The sequence below is a fragment of the Oncorhynchus mykiss genome, chromosome 15 (assembly GCF_057628025.1).
Source record: "Oncorhynchus mykiss isolate SJ-2025 chromosome 15, ASM5762802v1, whole genome shotgun sequence".
In the NCBI taxonomy this organism is placed as follows: domain Eukaryota; kingdom Metazoa; phylum Chordata; class Actinopteri; order Salmoniformes; family Salmonidae; genus Oncorhynchus; species Oncorhynchus mykiss.
Window position 1 is genome coordinate 47,583,102 of NC_143036.1, and position 19,584 is coordinate 47,602,685.

Consider the following 19,584-nt stretch of genomic DNA (forward strand, 5'->3'; position numbering starts at 1 on the left):
TGGGGTTTCATCATCTTAGTGTCCCTCAAAAGCCTGCATGGACTGACTGTGTCACTCAGTGGGTGCCACTCATTTTGAAAATGACACCTGTGATCATAAACATCAGAAAATACTCCTGGTGACAATTCTGTTGTGACTTTCCCCAATGGCTGCAGCTATCCCTGGCTTAAATATACAGTGGGGCAAAAAAGTATTTAGTCAGCAACCAATTGTGCAAGTTCTTCAATCTTCAACTATGACAGACAAAATTAGATTTTTTTTTCTCCAGAAAATCACATTGTAGGTTTTTTAATGAATTTATTTGCAAATTATGGTGGAAAATAAGTATTTGGTCACCTACAAACAAGCAAGATTTCTGGTTCTCACAGACCTGTAACTTCTTCTTTAAGAGGCCCTCTGTCCTCCACTCGTTACCTGTATTAATGGCACCTGTTTGAACTTGTTATCAGTATAAAAGACCACAACCTCAAACAGTCACACTCCAAACTCCACTATGGCCAAGACCAAATAGCTGTCAAAGGACACCAGAAACAATATTGTAAACCTGCACCAGGCTGGGAAGACTGAATCTGCAATTGGTAAGCAGCTTGGTTTGAAGAAATCAACTGTGGGAGCAAGTATTAGGAAATGGAAGACATACAAGACCACTGATAATCTCCCTCGATCTGGGTCTCCACGCAAGATCTCACCCCGTGGGGTCAAAATGATCACAAGAACGGTGAGCAAAAATCCCAGAACCACACGGGGGGACCTAGTGAATGACCTGCAGAGAGCTGGGACCAAAGTAACAAAGCCTACCATCAGTAACACACTACGCCGCCAAGGACTCAAATCCTGCAGTGCCAGACGTGTCCCCCTGCTTAAGCCAGTACATGTCCAGGCCCGTCTAAAGTTTGCTAGAGAGCATTTGGATGATCCAGAAGAAGATTGGGAGAATGTCATATGGTCAGATGAAACCAAAATACAACTTTTTGGTAAAAACTCAACTCGTCGTGTTTGGAGGACAAAGAATGCTGAGTTGCATCCAAAGAACACCATACCTACTGTGAAGCATGGGGGTGGAAACATCATGCTTTGGGGCTGTTTTTCTGCAAAGGGACCCGGGCGACTGATCCGTGTAAAGGAAAGAATGAATGGGGCTATGTATCGTGAGATTTTGAGTGAAAACCTCCTTCCATCAGCAAGGCTGGGTCTTTCAGCATGACAATAGCCAATAGCCTACCACCTATAAAAAAATGACATAGATATTGAATTACAGCGATCTGACTGTTTATAATCCACCGTGTAACAGTCGTATAAGCAGGGCTACTCGTGACAAAAGGCTCAGTATAGGTGTAATGTTTTCTTGTTAGCTTCCAATTCCCCTAAAGGGGCCAACCACCGAAACCTCCCTTGAGGGTTGTTTAGGGTGTATTGTGAACTATCTTTCCATGCTCACACAACTCTGTATCTATTACACTGAGAGTTATTTGTCTTGTGACAGGAAGTGCACCTTTCTGTCTGTCTCACAGCACGCAGCCGTTTTACCTCACAGTTTTGGTTTTGGTTCCCCTTGTTTTATTGCTGGCTGATTTAGAAAGGTCATGGGTGACTGCCGTTTTTCCATTATGTTCTAAAGTGACAGCCGTAGTGTTCAGCACGCCAAATTTTACTGTTAGTTTTTTAGGATGACAACATTCCCCCCATTTTGTTTTTGTTAAGCAGTGAGGGGTGGTGCTGGAGAAATAAAATCACTCTCAAATTCATTGGTGGAGCTTTGGATGCAAGGACTGACTCTATATTTGAAGCTATACTCTGTTTGTTTATAACGACATTGTTTAAGTAAAACAAGCTTGGGTTGTGAATGAGCAAGGCAATTGAACTAAAGCTTGTGAGGCATTTATTTACCAGTTATTTTCTTCAAGAATCAATGTCTATACTATTCATTTAAAAGTTTAATAAAAATGGATGATCAAGCCCATTTAATTAGTTTTATTATGGTCAGGGGTGAAAGTAGATTTAATTTCTTAAAGGTACGGGACACCCAAGTGTGTGCATGCATTTTTTTTATACTACAAAAATGACAGGGTAGCCTATTCTGCTGACACTGACAAACAGATCAATAAAAACGATGATCCATATATTTGGCTTATGTAAAGGGGAGACTCAAATACAATATGACGTCCATCTAACCTGGAGGAGGAAATGATTGTCCAAAAACAAACAAAACTGGCATTGACCCAATGACAAAAACGGTGAATATGCACACCCACCAGGGATATGGTCGATGTTCTCCGCTGGTTTTAGTAATTTTGATGACTCAAAGAAATATTGGAGACCTTTCATTTTCATCTCTTTACAGCAATAGCTATTCACTTTACAAACAGTTTTTCCGCGATTGTATATAAAAAAATGATGATATGCCTGGCTGGGACTCTCTGCTTTTCACTGACAGTCGCAACAATGGTGTATTTGGTATTTGCTGTGCGCTACCCAAATTGTGGGACCTTCCGACTGTAGGTTTAAAACAATTTTCTTTTTTAAGAAGCTAATGATCCTCTGTAGCCAAATCATGCTTTCTGGTGTAGTAGCCTATAATGAATGAAGTTTTCAAAACAATCGGTAATCGTCATTTTTGGACACTGATCATGGCGGATTGCATTGAACTCCACGAGGAGACTGCGTGGCAGGCTGACTAACTGTTATGCGAGTGCAGCAAGGAGTAAGGTGCTAGCTAGCATTAAACATATCTTATAAAAAACAATCAATCTTAACATAATCACTAGTTAAATACACATGGTTGATGATATTACTAGTTTATCTAGCTTGTCCTGCGTTGCATATAATCGATGCGGTGGCCGTTAATTTATCATTGAATCATAGCCTACTTCCCCAAACGGGTGACTTAACAAGCGCATTCGCGAAAAAAGCACTGTCGTTGCACCACTGTGCACCTAACCATAAACATCAACGTCTTTCTTAAAATCAATGCACAAGTATATATTTTAAACCTGCATATTTAGTTAATATTGCCTGCTAACATGAATTTCTTTTAACTAGGGAAATTATGTCACTTCTCTTGCGTTCTGTGCAACAGAGTCAGGGTATATGCAGCAGTTTGGGCCGCCTGGCTCGTTGCAAACTGTGAAGACTATTTCTTCCTAACAAAGAGCCAACTTCGCCAAACGGGGGATGATTTAACAAAAGTGCATTTGAGAATAAAGCATAATCGTTGCACGAATGTACCTAACCATAAACATCAATGCCTTTCTTAAAATTAATACACAGAAGTATATATTTTTAAACCTGCATATTTAGTTAAAATAAATTTATGTTAGCAGGCAATATTAAACTAGAGAAATTGTGTCACTTCTCTTGCATTCATTGCACGCAGAGTCAGGGTATATGCAACAGTTTGGGCCGTCTGTCTCGTTGCGAACTAATTTGCCAGAATTTTACATAACATTGAAGGTTGTGCAGTGTAAAACTGAGGATGGATCAACAACATTGGAGTTACTCCACAATACCAACCTAAATGACAGAGTGAAAAGAAGGAAGCCTGTACAGATTACAAATATTCCAAAACATGCATCCTGTTTGCAACAAGGCACTAAAGTAATACTACAAAAAATGTGGCAAAGCAATTAACTTTTTGTCCTGAATGCAAAGTGTTATGTTTGGTGCAAATCCAATTCAACAAATTACTGAGAACCACTCTCCATACTTTCAGCATAGTGGGGGCTGCATCATGTTATTGGTATGCTTGTAATGGACTGGGAAGTTTTTCAGGATAAAAAAAGGAACGGAATGGAGCTAAGCACAGGCAAAATCCTAGAGGAAAACCTGGTTCAGTCTGCTTTACATGTAACGATTCTCGTTGGTGGAAGAAGGAGTAGACCGAAGCGCAGCGTGGTACGTGTTCATGATGCCTTTAATAAACTGAACACCGAATACAAATGACCAAAAGAATAAAGGAAAACCGAAACAGTCCCGTATGGTGAAAACACTGAAACGGAAAATAATCAACCACAACTCAAAATGAGAAAACAGGCTACCTAAGTATGGCTCTCAATCAGAGACAACGATAGACAGCTGCCTCTGATTGAGAACCATACCAGGCCAAACACATAGAAAAAGAAAACCTAGACCTACAACATAGAATACCCACCCACATCACACCCTGACCAAACTAAAAATGGAAACATACAAAGCAATCTACGGTCAGGGCGTGACATTACACCAGACACTGGGAGATGAATTCACCTTTCAGCAGGACAATAACCTAAAACACAAGGTCAGATCTACACTGGAATTGCTTACCAAGAAAACAGTGAACGTGGCCGAGTTACAGTTTTGACTTAGATCTATTAGAAAATCTAGCGCAAGACCTGAGCATGGTTGTCTAGCAATGATCAACAACCAATTTGACAGAGCTTGAAGAATTTTTTAATTAATAAATTGCAAATGTTATACAATCCAGGTGTGAAAAACTCAGAGAAAGACTCACAGCTGTAATCACTGCCAAAGGTGCTTATACAAAGTATTGACTCAGGGGTTTGAAGACATATTTCTGTATTTCATTTTCAATACATTTTCAAAAATGTCTAAAAACATGTTTGCACTTAGTCATTATGGGGTATTGTGTGTAGCTGGGTGAGAAAATGTAATATATTTAATCAATTTTGAATTCAGGGTGTAACATAACAAAATGTGGAATAAGTCAAGTATGATGAATACTTTCTGAAGGCACTGCACATAGCATGAAAAGCTCTGTCTTTATTGTGATATTCCACAGAAGGTCATTGCTATCAGTAAAAACTAGAAAACCCTGTTTCTTATTATGAGCTACCACTCGGTTTATTTTGGTGACTTTAGACTGTTGTTTAGCTCCACTGACTTTTGGTTTGTGGTCTGGTTGTGCCCTCCAGGACCATCGTGCCTTGGAAAGTGTTCCGACAGTGCCTTCACGAAGTGCATCACATCAGCTCTAGCCTAGAGGCCATGGCCCTTAAGTCCACCATCGACCTCACCTGCAACGACTACATATCTGTCTTTGAGTTCGACATCTTCACCAGGCTGTTCCAGGTAAATTTCACTTTGTTAATTTTCTTGTGCTTTTTTAATACATCCCCCCACCCACGTTCTTTCTCTTTTAGTAGAATTCTGAATGATCCTCCCCCTTTCCTCCTCCTCGGGTTACCCAAATAACACAAATAGACTGTCATAGCCATTTGAGAAAGATGAAAACTGAAACGAGGGTTCACTCCACACTCGCCTCCCCCACCCCATTTCATAAAGCAAGACAATAATGTATATAGATCAAAGCGACAAGCCGGGTGCGTTCAGAGAAACAATGTAGGGCCAATTGTATGCCGCCCTTTGGGACTCTCGGTCATGGCCAGTTGATGACACAGCCTCAAATCATCAAATCAAATGTTACTGGTCACAAACACATGTTTAGCAGATGTTATTGCGGGTGTAGTGAAATGCTTGTGTGTCTAGCTCCAGCAGTCTAAAAATATCTAACAAGTAATTTCTAAAAATCTCCCAACAATACACACAATACACACACATTTCGAGTAAAGGAATGGAGTTAAGAATATATAAATATTTGGACGAGCAATGTCAGAGCGGCATAGACTAAGATAGAATAGACTAAAATATATACATATGAGATGAGTAGTGTAAAATATGTAAACATTATTAAAGTGACTAGTGTTCCAATTATTAAAGTGGCCAGTGATTTCAAGTCTATGTATACAGGGCAGCAGCCTCTAAGGTGCTAGTGATGGCTATTTAACAGTCTGATGGCCTTGAGATAGAAGCTGTTTTTCAGTCTCTCGGTCCCAGCTTTGATGCACGTGTACTGACCTCACCTTCTGGATGATAGCGGGGTGAACAGGCAGTGGCTCAGGTGGTTGTTGTCCTTCATGATCTTTTTGGCCTTCCTGTGACATCGGGTGCTGTAGTTGTCCTGGAGGGCAGGTAGTTTTCCCCTTGTGATGCGTTGTGCAGACCGCACCACCCTCTGGAGAGCCCTGCGGTTGAGGGCGGTGCAGTTGCCGTACCAGGCGGTGATACAGCCCGACAGGATGCTCTCAATTGTGCATCTGTAAAAGTTTGTGAGGGTTTTGTTGCGCCTTGTTCACCACAATGTCTGTGTGAGTGGACCATTTCAGTTTGTCAGTGATGTGTACGCCGAGGAACTTGATGCTGCGGTCCCATCGCTGTGGATAGGGGGCTTCTCCCTTTGCTGTTTCCCGAAGTCCACAATCAGCTCCTTTTTTTTGTTGACGTTGGGGGAGAGGTTACTTTCCTGGCACCACACTCCTAGGGCCCTCGCCTCCTCCCTGTAGGCTGTCTCGTCATTATTGGTAATCAGGCCTACTACTGTTGTGTCGTCTGCAAATTTGTTGAATGAGTTGTTGGCGTGCGTGGCCACGCAGTCATGGGTGAACAGGGAGTACAGGAGTGGGCTGAACACCCATCCTTGTGGGGCCCCAGTGTTGAGGATCAGCGGGGTGGAGAGGTTGTTTCCTACACTTCACCACCTGGGAGAGGCCCGTCAGGAAACTCAAGACCCAGTTGCACAGGGCGGGGTTCAGACCCAGGCCCCAAAGCTTAATGATGAGTTTGGAGGGTACTATGGTGTTTAATGCTGAGCTATAGTCAATGAACAGCATTCTAACATAGGTATTCCTCTTGTCCAGATGGGATAGGGCAGTGTGCAGTGCGATGGCATTGTATGTGGATCTATTGGGGCGGTAAGCAAATTGAAGTGGGTCTAGGGTAAGGTAGAGGTCCTTAACTAGTCTCTCGAAGCACTTCATGATGACAAAAGTGAGTGCTACGGGGTGATAGTAATTTAATTCAGTTATCTTTGCTTTCCTGGGTACAGGAATAATGATGGACATCTTGAAGCATGTGGGGACAGCAGATTGGGATTGGCAGAGATTGAATATGTCCGTAAACACTCCAGACAGCTGGTCTGCGCATGTTCTGAGGACGCGGCTACGGATGCCCTCTGGGATAGAACCTGGGTCTGTAGTGACACCTCAAGCACTGAGATGTAGTGACTTAGACCGCTGCGCCACTCGGGAGGCCCTTCTATGCACTATTATTAATAATTTGGCTTTCTCCCGGCTCCAAGAAATAGTTCCCTTGAAGTTGATGCATACTCTGTACAAGTGATCCTGGTTTAGTACACTATAAGAATGGAAGACAGGATGGAATATGATGCTTCCTCATCACTTAAGTTGTCTTATTTGATAAGGTATTGTGTTATTTGAGTGGACCATCTGTGACCTCCAAGAATTAGGAGTCCTTGCTTGCACAATGTTTCATTGTTGATCCAAATGGAAGTATCTGGGTGTGTGTGTGACTCCTCTCCTTATTCTCTCCTCCCTATCAGCCATGGGGCTCCATCCTGAGAAACTGGAACTTCCTGGCTGTGACTCACCCTGGTTACATGGCTTTCTTGACCTATGACGAGGTTAAGGCACGGCTACAGAAATACACCAACAAACCCGGCAGGTATGTACATGCCACAGGAAGGTGTGTTGGTGTGCGTGTGTAAACATGTGTGCTTGCGTGTGTGTTCTTAGGGACATGTGGTGAGGGTAAGTAGGGCTCTTATTGGAAACAGGTTTACGCTCTTTTAAATCTATCTGTTTATCCGTGATTGATTCTCCGGGCCTCTTGATTTACTCTCAGACAGACTACTCCTGCCTGAATTTTTGGCCATCAATGGGCAGGTGTGACATGGAAACATTTTATTTTTATAAAGCTTGGAAGTTTGGACACACCTACTTACTCAAGGGTTTTTCTTTATTTTGACTATTTTCAACATTGTAGAATAATAGTAAAGATATCAACATTTTGAAAGAACACATATGGAATCATGTAGTAACCAAAAAGTGTTAAACAAATATATTTTAGATTTGAGATTCTTCAAAGTAGCCACCCTTTGCCATGATGACAGCTTTGCACACTCTTGGCATTCTCTAAATCAGCTTTTCCAACAGTCTTGAAGGAGTTCCCACATATGATGAGCACTTGTTGACTGCTTTTCCTTTGCTGTGCGGTCCAACTCATCCCAAACCATCTCAATTGGGTTGAGATCGGGTGATTGTGGAGGCCAGGTCATCTGATGCAGCACTCCATCACTCTCCTTCTTTGTCAAATAGCAATTTCACACACTGGAGGTGTGTTGGGTCATTGTCCCTGCTAGGTTCAATGTTAGCTAGCTAACATTATGCTATAACTAGCAAAGCAAATGGCTCTGAGATATGAACAACATTACTGCACAGATCATACACGTAACGTTAGCTCGCCAGCTAACAGTACACTTTAACTTGAATTGAAAATGACTTTCTGACCAAATTAGAAACGTGTAATATCTGAAAATATAGCTAGCTAGACTCTCTCACCCATATACATGGATGGACGATTTTCCCTCTCTGTCACAGATGCTGTGTTTGCCCTTAGTTTGAAGATGTAATCCGGAGACAAGGGTTTTCTCCATCACCTTAGCTATCATAATCTAATTCCACTAATTACAAAACTCGGTCCTCCAGAAAGTGGAGAGCAACACTTATGCAGTTCTACTATGCAATACATATTTTTTAAAGCAGTGTTAGACAGGATTACCTACACATACTGACCAGCTCAAATAGACAGAAGCGTGCTACATGTCAGACCAATCTAAACTCATCTCTCTGCATTTCCAGTCCCTTCATTATCTCAGCCAATCATGGCTAGCTGTAAGGTTGCTGTCCTTTTCTGTGGCTTAACCAAGTGGGCAGGGAATTTAATCTATTTTGCCATGTATAAATGTGTTTCTATGGGCTAATATTAGTAAGGCCAGTTTCAATGTTTCATCAAATAATTTTTTAAAATAATTTTTTCATACCTACAGTGGTCTTAAAATGTAAATTGCTAAATGGTCCATGGTATGACCATCTTCTGTCTAGTTAAAACAATTCCATATGTTAGCCTATATATCGCCATCTAGTGGCTTAGACTCTAGGGCAGGGATGGGCAGCTCAAATCAAATCAAATTAAATTGTATTGGTCACGTACACATATTTAGCAGATGTTGGTTAAACACAATTTCTTCCCAAAGTTTACCAAGGGTTGGTAACAGGATGATAGGTTGGCTATTTGAGCCAGTAAAGGGGGCTTTACTATTCTTAGGTAGCGGAATGACTTTTGCTTCATTCCAGGCATGATGGCACACACATTCTAGTAGGAGTGGCAATATCATCCGCTATTATCCTCAGTAATTTTCCATCCAAGTTGTAAGACCCCGGTGGCTTGTCATTGTTGATAGACAACAATTGTTTTTTCACCTCTTCCACACTCACTTTACGGAATTCTAAATTACAATGCTCGTCTTTCATAAATTGGTCAGATATAGTCAGAGCTTGTTGCTGGCATGTCATGCCTAAATTGGCTAATCATGCAAATTAAAAAAAATTAAAGTAACTGCCAATATCAGTGGGCTTTGTGATGAATGAGCCATCTGGTTCAATGAATGATGGAGCTGAGTTAGCTTTTTTGCCCAAAATGTTATTTAAGGTCTTCTAAAGTTTTTACTATCATTGTTTACAGTGCCTTGCGAAAGTATTCGGCCCCCTTGAACTTTGCGACCTTTTGCCACATTTCAGGCTTAAAACATAAATATATAAAACTGTATTTTTTTGTGAAGAATCAACAACAAGTGGGACACAATCATGAAGTGGAATGACATTTATTGGATTTTTCAAACTTTTTTAACAAATCAAAAACTGAAAAATTGGGCGTGCAAAATTATTCAGCCCCCTTAAGTTAATACTTTGTAGCGCCACCTTTTGCTGCGATTACAGCTGTAAGTCGCTTAGGGTATGTCTCTATCAGTTTTGCACATCGAGAGACTGAATTTTTTCCCCATTCCTCCTTGCAAAACAGCTCGAGCTCAGTGAGGTTGGATGGAGAGCATTTGTGAACAGCAGTTTTCAGTTCTTTCCACAGATTCTCGATTGGATTCAGGTCTGGACTTTGACTTGGCCATTCTAACACCTGGATATGTTTATTTTTGAACCATTCCATTGTAGATTTTGCTTTATGTTTTGGATCATTGTCTTGTTGGAAGACAAATCTCCGTCCCAGTCTCAGGTCTTTTGCAGACTCCATCAGGTTTTCTTCCAGAATGGTCCTGTATTTGGCTCCATCCATCTTCCCATCAATTTTAACCATCTTCCCTGTCCCTGCTGAAGAAAAGCAGGCCCAAACCATGATGCTGCCACCACCATGTTTGACAGTGGGGATGGTGTGTTCAGGGTGGCCTTTATGGAAGAGTGGCAAGAAGAAAGCCATTTCTTAAAGATATCCATAAAAAGTGTTGTTTAAAATTTGCCACAAGCCACCTGGGAGACACACCAAACATGTGGAAGAAGGTGCTCTGGTCAGATGAAACCAAAATTGAACTTTTTGGCAACAATGCAAAACGTTATGTTTGGCGTAAAAGCAACACAGCTCATCACCCTGAACACACCATCCCCACTGTCAAACATGGTGGTGGCAGCATCATGGTTTGGGCCTGCTTTTCTTCAGCAGGGACAGGGAAGATGGTTAAAATTGATGGGAAGATGGATGGAGCCAAATACAGGACCATTCTGGAAGAAAACCTGATGGAGTCTGCAAAAGACCTGAGACTGGGACGGAGATTTGTCTTCCAACAAGACAATGATCCAAAACATAAAGCAAAATCTACAATGGAATGGTTCAAAAATAAACATATCCAGGTGTTAGAATGGCCAAGTCAAAGTCCAGACCTGAATCCAATCGAGAATCTGTGGAAAGAACTGAAAACTGCTGTTCACAAATGCTCTCCATCCAACCTCACTGAGCTCGAGCTGTTTTGCAAGGAGGAATGGGAAAAAAATGTCAGTCTCTCGATGTGCAAAACTGATAGAGACATACCCCAAGCGACTTACAGCTGTAATCGCAGCAAAAGGTGGTGCTACAAAGTATTAACTTAAGGGGGCTGAATAATTTTGCACGCCCAATTTTTCAGTTTTTGATTTGTTAAAAAAGTTTGAAATATCCAATAAATGTCGTTCCACTTCATGATTGTGTCCCACTTGTTGTTGATTCTTCACAAAAAAATACAGTTTTATATCTTTATGTTTGAAGCCTGAAATGTGGCAAAAGGTCGCAAAGTTCAAGGGGGCCGAATACTTTCGCAAAGCACTGTATATTTTCAAACATGTTATCCAGATACTGACTGTTAGTTCTTGGTGGTCTGTAGCAGCTTCCTATAATGACACAGGGCGAGACCCAGATGCGTTCGTAGGAGGCAGATGGTTTGAGTCTCTGATATTTATTGCAATACAAGGGGCAGGCAATAGACAGGGCAAGGACAGGCAGAAGTTCATTAACTAGGTCAGATTCCGAAAGGTACAGGGGGGCAGACAGGCTCGAGGTCAGGGCTTTCAGAACTGGTCAGAACCGGGAGGGCTAGAAAACAGACCCTAGGAAAAACAGGAGCACGGAAAAACATGCTGGTAGGCTTGACAAGACAAGACAAACTGGCAACAGACAGAGTACACAAGTATAAATATAATGGGGAAGATTTTTTTTTTAAACCTTTATTTAACCAGGCAAGTCAGTTAAGAACAAATTCTTATTTTCAATGACGGCCTAGGAACAGTAGGTTAACTGCCTGTTCAGGGGCAGAACGACAGATTTGTACCTTGTCAGTTCGGGGATTCGAACTTGCAACCTTCCGGCTACACTGCCGCCCCAGGTGGGTGATACCTGGAGAGGGGTTGAGGACCACGATCAGAGACAATGTCGACAGGGACTCCATGGATTCCGAAGACGTGCTGCACCATGAGCTGGTCCGTCTCCTTAGCTGAAGGTAACTTGGGGAGAGTTATGAAATGGGCGGCTTTACATAACCTATCCACTACTGTCAGGATAGTGGTGTTGCCATCAGACTATGGAAGCCCAGTGACAAAATCCAGGGATACATAAAACCAGGGGCGATGAGGAACAGGGAGGGATTGAAAAAGGCCAGCCGGAGCTTGCCGCGGAGTCTTATTCTGAGCACACACCGTGCATGCGGCAACAAAGGCTGAGACGTCAGGAACAATAGTGGGCCACCAGAAGCATTGTCCGAGGAAGGCCAGGGTCCGACGGGAGCTGGGATGGCAGGTAAGCTTGGAGGAATGAGCCCATTCCAGGACCTGAGTAGAATTAAGGTGCATGGCGGTGCGGAGATATTCTAAGTACTTATGATCAGTCCACGCCAAAAATTGATATTCCGCCCCTTCCAGTCAGTGCACCCGCTCTTTCAACGCAATCTTGATCCATTCAACATGTCACGGAGCACATCGTTGACCAGAGCCTGGAACACTGCGGGAGCGTTGGTGAGTCCAAACGGCATGACCAGGTACTCATAGTGTTCACTAACTGTGTTGAAAGCCGTCTTCCACTCGTCTCCTTCGCGTATCCGAACTAGGTGGTAGGCATTCCGAAGTTTCCAACTTGGAAAACATGGTGGCCCCTGGAGAGGTTTGAAAGACAAGGAGAGGAGTGGTAGAGGGTAGTGATTATTCACCGTGATATCATTGAGGCCCCGGTAGTTGATACATGGACGCAGGGTCTTGTCCTTTTTTTTCACAAAGAAGAACCCTGTGCCGGCAGGTGAGGCAAAAGGACAAATGCTCCCAGCAGCCAGAGTCCTCAATGTACTCCTCCATACCCTTGGTTTCAGGGCCAGACAGGGAATATAGCCCCCCACGAGGCGATGTTGTGCCCGGGAGGAGATCAATAGCACAATCGTTGGGATGGTGCAGAGGGAGGGAGGTGACGCAAGCCTTGTTGAACACCTCCAGGAGGTCCTGGTATTCCGCGGGAATGGGGAAGAAATCCAAGCATTTACCAGAGCCTGCAGGAGAACGTCCTGTGCCGCCTTAAGGCAATGTGAGTGGCAAAACGAGCTCCAAACCAGGAGGGAACCAGTGGTCTTACGGAGACCTTCCATAAGGCTCTGAAGTAGCTCCTCATGTTTTTCAATGGTGGCTCCTTGCAGGGAGACAGCGTTGCGGAGCCGGTCCGAGGCTGCTGGGTCAGTCATGGCCAGTTTCACACTATAACAACACAGGGCGAGACCCAGATGCAGACACAGGAGGCAGATTGTTTGAGCCTCTGATATTTATTAGAATACAAGGGGCAGGCAATAGGCAGGTCGAGGACAGGCAGAAGTTCATTAACCTGTTGAGTGTAGGGGGCAGTATTTTGATGTTTGGATGAAAAACATACCCAAATTAAACTGCCTATTTCTCAGGCCCAGAAGCTGGAATATGCATATAAGGATATAAGGTCAGATTAGGATAGAAAACACTCTAAAGTTTCCAAAACTGTCAAAATATTGTCTGTGAGTATAACAGAACTGATATAGCAGGCGAAAACCTGAGGAAAATCCAACTTGGAAGTGCCTCTTATTTTGAAACCTCCCTGTTCCATTGCATGCCTTCCCTCCATTTACAGGGATATCAACCAGATTCCTTTCCCTATGGCTTCCACATGGTGTGAACACTCTTTAGACATAGTTTCAGCCTTTTATTCTGAAAAATGAACGAGAATGATCACATTGCGTCAGTGGACGGCTGGGTGTCCCCAGAGTTTTACATGCGCCAACAGCTTGGAGCAGACATTTTTTCTCTCTCTCTCCTATTGAAAAAGCTACGGTCCGGTTGAAATATGATCGATTATTTATTGTAAAAACAACCAGAGGTTTGATTATAAAAAACGTTTGACATGTTTCTACGGACTTTACGGATACTATTTGGAATTTCATCTGCCCCGTCGTGACCGCTCGAGCCTGTGGATTACTAAACAAAATGCGCCAACCAAATGGAGATTTTTGGATATGAAAATAATCTTTATCGAACAAAAGGAACATTTATTGTGTAACTGAAGATCATCAAAGATAAGCGATTCATTTTATTGCTTTTCTGACTTTCGTGACCAATCTACTTTGCTGCTAGCTGTTTGTAATGTTTTGTCTGCTGAGAGAGATGTCCTTACATTAACGCTTGGTTTGCTTTCGCTGTAAAGCTTTTTTGAGATCTGACACGCCAGGTGGATTAACAACGAGCTAAGCTGTGTTTTGCTATATTGCACTTGTGATTTCATGAAAATTAAGTATTTTTAGTAATTTAATTTGAATTTGGCGAGCTGCAATTCAGCGGATGTTGACGAAAATGATCCCGCTAACGGGATGGGTGCTCCAAGAAGTTAACCAGGTCAGAGTCAACAGCCAACAGACTAACAGAGAACACAGGTATAAATACATGGGGAAGATGGGCACCATCTGGAGGGGGGTGGAGACAAGCACAAAGACAGGTGAAACAGTTCAGGGTGTGACAGTTTCCCACCAGAATGGGCTTTAGGTGGGGCAGATGAACCTGTAGCCATATTACTTCAACAGTATTTAACACAAGATCCTCTCTAAGCTTTACAGGAAAGTGGTTCTGAATATGAATGGCCACACCTCCACCTTCTGTCTTTTCGGTAGATCTTATAACCATGTATTGCTACCACTCTATCATCAAAGGTGTTATCTAAGTGAGTTTCAGAGATTATATGAGAGACTATGAATGTCATCTGTTACTTGCAAATGATTGATTTCATAAACTTTCTTAAGATACATATGTTAACATGGGCTATTTTTAGCACTTTTCTGGGATGCTTGATGGTTTTGTATTGCTTTACTAGGAAGGTAAAAAAGTTATAGGAAAACCCACCTCAGTCTTCTGAAAATCTAACCCTAGGATAGAGTTTTATTTTTCAACGGTTCTATTACCCAAATTGTAATGCCAAAGACACACCAGAATGGCTTTCCAGGAGGTGTTGATTGTTCCAGAATGTTCCAGTCTCCATTCTGACTTAAACCTGCTTTAAAAAACAGAGACAATGTTTTAATATTGCTGTCCATCCATAATTCCCAAATTTACTGAGCTTAAGCAATTTTAACAAAAACTATGTATATACTGTACACTGAAGGTATTACACATTAGAAACACCTTCCTAATATTGAGTTGCACTCCGTTGTTGACCTCAGAACAGCCTCCATTGGCCAGGGACTGGACTCTACAAGGTGTCTAAAGCGTTCCACAGGGATGGTGGCCTGCGACCAGCGAACACGTTTCCACGGCTCCAGAGTGCAAAGGTTGCGAGCTTTACACCACTCCAGCCAATGCTTGACATTGCTCATGGTGATCTTAGGCTTTTGTGCGGCTGCTCGGCCAAGGAAACTCATTTCATGAAGCTCCCTACGAACAGTTATTGTACTGACATTTCTTCCAGAGGCAGTTTGGAACTCAGTAGTTAGTTTTACAACAGAGAACAGACCATTTTTATGTGCTATGTTCTGTGAGCTTGTGTGTCCTACCACTTCGCGGTTGAGCCGTTGTTTCTCCTAGATGTTTCCACCTCACAATAACAGCACTTACAGTTGAACTGACATGTTGGAAAGGCGGCATCTTATGACAGTGCCACATTGAAAGTCACTGAGCTCTTCAGTAAGGCCATTCAACTGCCGATGTTTGTCTATGGAGATTGCATGGCCGTGTGCTCTATATTTTACCCCTGCCAGCAACGGATGTGGCTGAAGTAGCCGAATCCATTCATTTGTATGTATTATGGATCCCCATTAGCTGCTGCTCTTCCTGGGGTCCGGCAAAATGAAGGCAGATATACAATTTTTAAAATATTACAATACGTTCATTACAGAATTCAAAGCTGTTTTATTCTGTTTGTGCACACACTAACAGATCAGTCGATAGATGTAATTAATCCTGTGCCAAGGAGAGACGAATTAGGCTATGTGTTCCACCGGTATGCTGTAGTCCATTGGGAGAACGAGCGAAAGAGCAGGGTAAAGTAAGCAGACAAGCTGGGTTTAATTCAGACAAAGTGTGAATCTACACTCATAAAAGATAAATACACATATAAAATAATCTTTCAAGCTTGTCAATTAATGGAGAATTAATGCAAATATGGCAATGCGTTCACAGGTTCAGACGCTGCCCGTTCTAATCAATGATAATAAAATCACATATCACCACGTATAATGTGCTCAAAATGTGTAATTCCAATTTAACATAGATTTTTTTTGTTGAAAACAGCAATGTTTTAGTGACGTGTGAATATCTGACCCAGAATGTTGTCAAATTCTGAACTTTTTGTTGAAATAATGTCTATTTTTTCAGTTCTTTAAAAATGGCCTTTTTGGAGATACAAGGTTTCCATCCGACAGTGACAATATTACTGTTTTAATGTTTGATTTGTCTGACCTCCCTGTTTCCCATCTCTCATTCTAGCTACATCTTCAGACAAAGCTGCACACGACTGGGCCAGTGGGCCATTGGCTACGTCACCAACAACGGGAACATCCTGCAGACCATCCCCCACAACAAGCCCCTCTTCCTGGCCCTCATTGACGGATGCAGGGAAGGCTTGTACGTAAAAACCTGGGAATTAAGTTCTTCATATTGCATTTTTCTGGAGCACAAGTTGCATTCCATCTAAATTCTAATAAAATAAATCTAGCTGAAGCGTTCCAAATATAATGAAAACATCCAAATACATAATCTATACAGCTAAAAACAACAATGTGATGTCAAAACAAGTTTTCATTGAGTTTAAAGAAAGACTGCTTCATCAATTTACCTGATTTTGATAACCGTTACTTTGGACAAAATCAAGACGTGAGTATTCTTGTATAAAAAATCTTAAATTACTGCTCAATTTGAGCAAATTTTGAATTTGCGATTATTTATGATTTATCACATCAAATCCTGTGATTAAGTCAATTAAATGTTTTTATCGTTTGACAGACCTAATTTAAAGACATGCATATTTAAGAATTCTATTTTAAATATTTATTTTCTGTGTATTTTTGTATTTTCTAATATATTTTAGTAATTGTATTTATTATGGATCCCCATTAGCTGCTGGGGTCCCGTAAAAATTGTGGTAGTAATACAGTTGAAGTTGAAAGTTTACATGCACCGTAGCCAATTACATTTAAAATCAGTTTTTTACAATTCCTGACATTTAATCCTAGTGAAAATTCTCTGTCTTAGGTCAGTTAGGATCAACACTTTATTTTAAGAATGTGAAATGTCAGAATAATTAGTAGAGAGAATGATTTATTTCAGCTTTTCCCAGTGGGTCAGAAATGTACATACACTCAATTAGTATTTGGTAGCATTGCCTTTAAATTGTTTAACTTGAGTCAAACGTTTGGGTAGCCTTCCACAGGCTTCCCACAATAAGTTGGGTGAATTTTGCCCCATTCCTCCTGACAGAGCTGGTGTAACTGAGTCAGGTTTGCAGGCCACCTTGCTCGCACACGCCTTTTCAGTTCTTTCTATAGGATTAAGGTCAGGGCTTTGTAATGGCAACTCCAATACCTTGACTTTGTTGTCCTTAATCCATTTTGCCACAACTTTGGAAGTATGCTTGGGGTCATTGTCCATTTGGATGACCAATTTGCAACCAAGCTTTAACTTCCTGACTGATGTTGTGAGATGTTGCTTCAATATATCCACGTAATTTTCCTACCTCATGATGCCATCTATTTTGTGAAGTACACCAGTCCCTCTTGCAGCAAAGCACCCCCAAAACATGATGCTGCCACCCCAGTGCTTCATGGTTGAGATGGTGTTCTTCGACTTGCAAGCCTCCCCTTTTTCCTCCAAACATAACGATGGTCATTATGGCCAAACAGTTCTATTTTTGTTTCATCAGACCAGAGGACATTTCTCCAAAAAGTACGAGCTTTGTCCCCATGTGCAAACCATAGTCTGGCTTTTTATGGAGGTTTTGGAGCAGTGGCTTCTTCCTTGCTGAGCGGCCTTTCAGGTTATGTTGATATAGGACTCGTTTTACTGTGGATATAGATACTTGTGCCTGTTTCCTCCAGCATCTTCACAAGGTCCCCTGCTGTTGTTCTGGGATTGATTTGCACTTTTCGTACCAAAGTATATTCATCTCTAGGAGACAGAACGCGTCTCCCTCCTGAGCGGTATGATGGCTGTGTGGTCCCATGGTGTTTATACTTGCGTATTATTGTTTGTACAGATGAACGTGGTACTTTCAGGCATTTGGAAATTGCTCCCAAGGATGAACAAGACTTGTGGAGGTCTACAATTTTTTTTCTGCGGTCTTGGCTGATTTTTTAAAATTTTCCCATGTTGTCAAGCAAGGAGGCACTGAGTTTGAAGGTAGGCCTTGAAATACATGCACAGGTACACCTCCAATTGACTCAAATCATGTCAATCAGAAGCTTCTAAAGCCATGACATAATTTTCTGGAATTTTCCAAGCTGTTTAAAGGCACAGTCAACTTAGTGTATGTAAACTTCTGACCCACTGGAATTGTGATACAGTGAATTATAAGTGAAATAATCTGTCTGTAAACAATAGTTTGAAAAATGACTTGTGTCATTTACAAAGTAGATGTCCTATCCGACTTGCCAAAACTATAGTTTGTTAACAATACATTTGTGTAGGGGTTGAAAAACGAGTTTTAATGACTCCAACTTAAGTGTATGTAAACTTCCGACTTCAACTGTATCTTTGTTTCATAGTATAGTTTATTTTTATTTGCTTAGTCACATGATTTCTTAATTTGCAGTATGTTTGCCAATCAGTTGGGCTGCAAGACTTATTTGCCATACCTTTTGCCTCATCCCTCTCATTATATTACATCTTTTTTACATTAAAATACATTTTTACAACAGATTTCACAATACATTAAGTATGTGCCCTCAGATTACTACTCTACTTAAACACACAATTCAGGTGTACATGTGCGTACAGTGCATTCGGAAAATATTCACACATATCTGGGGAAGGGTACCAAAACCTTTCTGCAGCATTGAAGGTCCCCAAGAAAACAGTGGCCTCGATCATTCTGAAGAAGTTTGGAACCACAAAGACTCTTCTTAGACCTGGCTGCCCGACCAAACTGAGCAGTTGGGGGAGAAGGGCCTTGGTCAGGGAGATGACCAAGAACCCGATGGTCACTCTGACAGAGCTCCAGAGTTCCTCTGTGAAGATGGGAGAGCCTTCCAGAAGGACAACCATTTCTGCAGCACTCTCCCAATCAGGCCATTATGGTAGAGTGACCAGCCGGAAGCCACTCTTCAGTAAAAGGCAAATTACTCTCAGACCATGAGAAACAAGATTCTCTGGTCTGATGAAACCAAGATTAAACTATTTGGCCTCAATGCCAAGCGTCACATCTCGAGAAAACCAGGCACAGCACATCACCAGGCCAATACCATCCCTATGTTGAAGCATGGTGGTGGCAGCATCATGCTGTTGGGATGTTTTTCAGCGGCAGGGACTGGGAGACTAGTCAGAATCAATTGAAAGATGAATGGAGAAGTAATGAGATCCTTGATGAAAACCTGCTCCAGAGCGCTCAGGATCTCAGACTGAGGCGAAGGTTCACCTTCCAACAAGACAACAACCCTAAGCACACAGCCAAGACAACGCAGGAGTGACTTCGAGACAAGTCTCTGAATGTCCTTGAGTGGCCCAG

General features: G+C 42.0%; 1 protein-coding gene across 3 annotated transcripts in view; it reads left to right on the forward strand.

Moving 5' to 3' along the window:
- Positions 1-19,584, forward strand: part of cblb (Cbl proto-oncogene B, E3 ubiquitin protein ligase) — a 150,832-nt gene that overhangs the window by 61,129 nt on the left and 70,119 nt on the right. For all 3 annotated transcript variants that reach the window (XM_021563293.3, XM_021563294.3, XM_090200188.1), the window contains 3 exons: positions 4,908-5,064; positions 7,391-7,512; positions 16,353-16,490. In XM_021563293.3, coding sequence (XP_021418968.3) covers positions 4,908-5,064; positions 7,391-7,512; positions 16,353-16,490 — 417 coding nt within the window. The remainder of the gene's footprint in view (positions 1-4,907; positions 5,065-7,390; positions 7,513-16,352; positions 16,491-19,584) is intronic.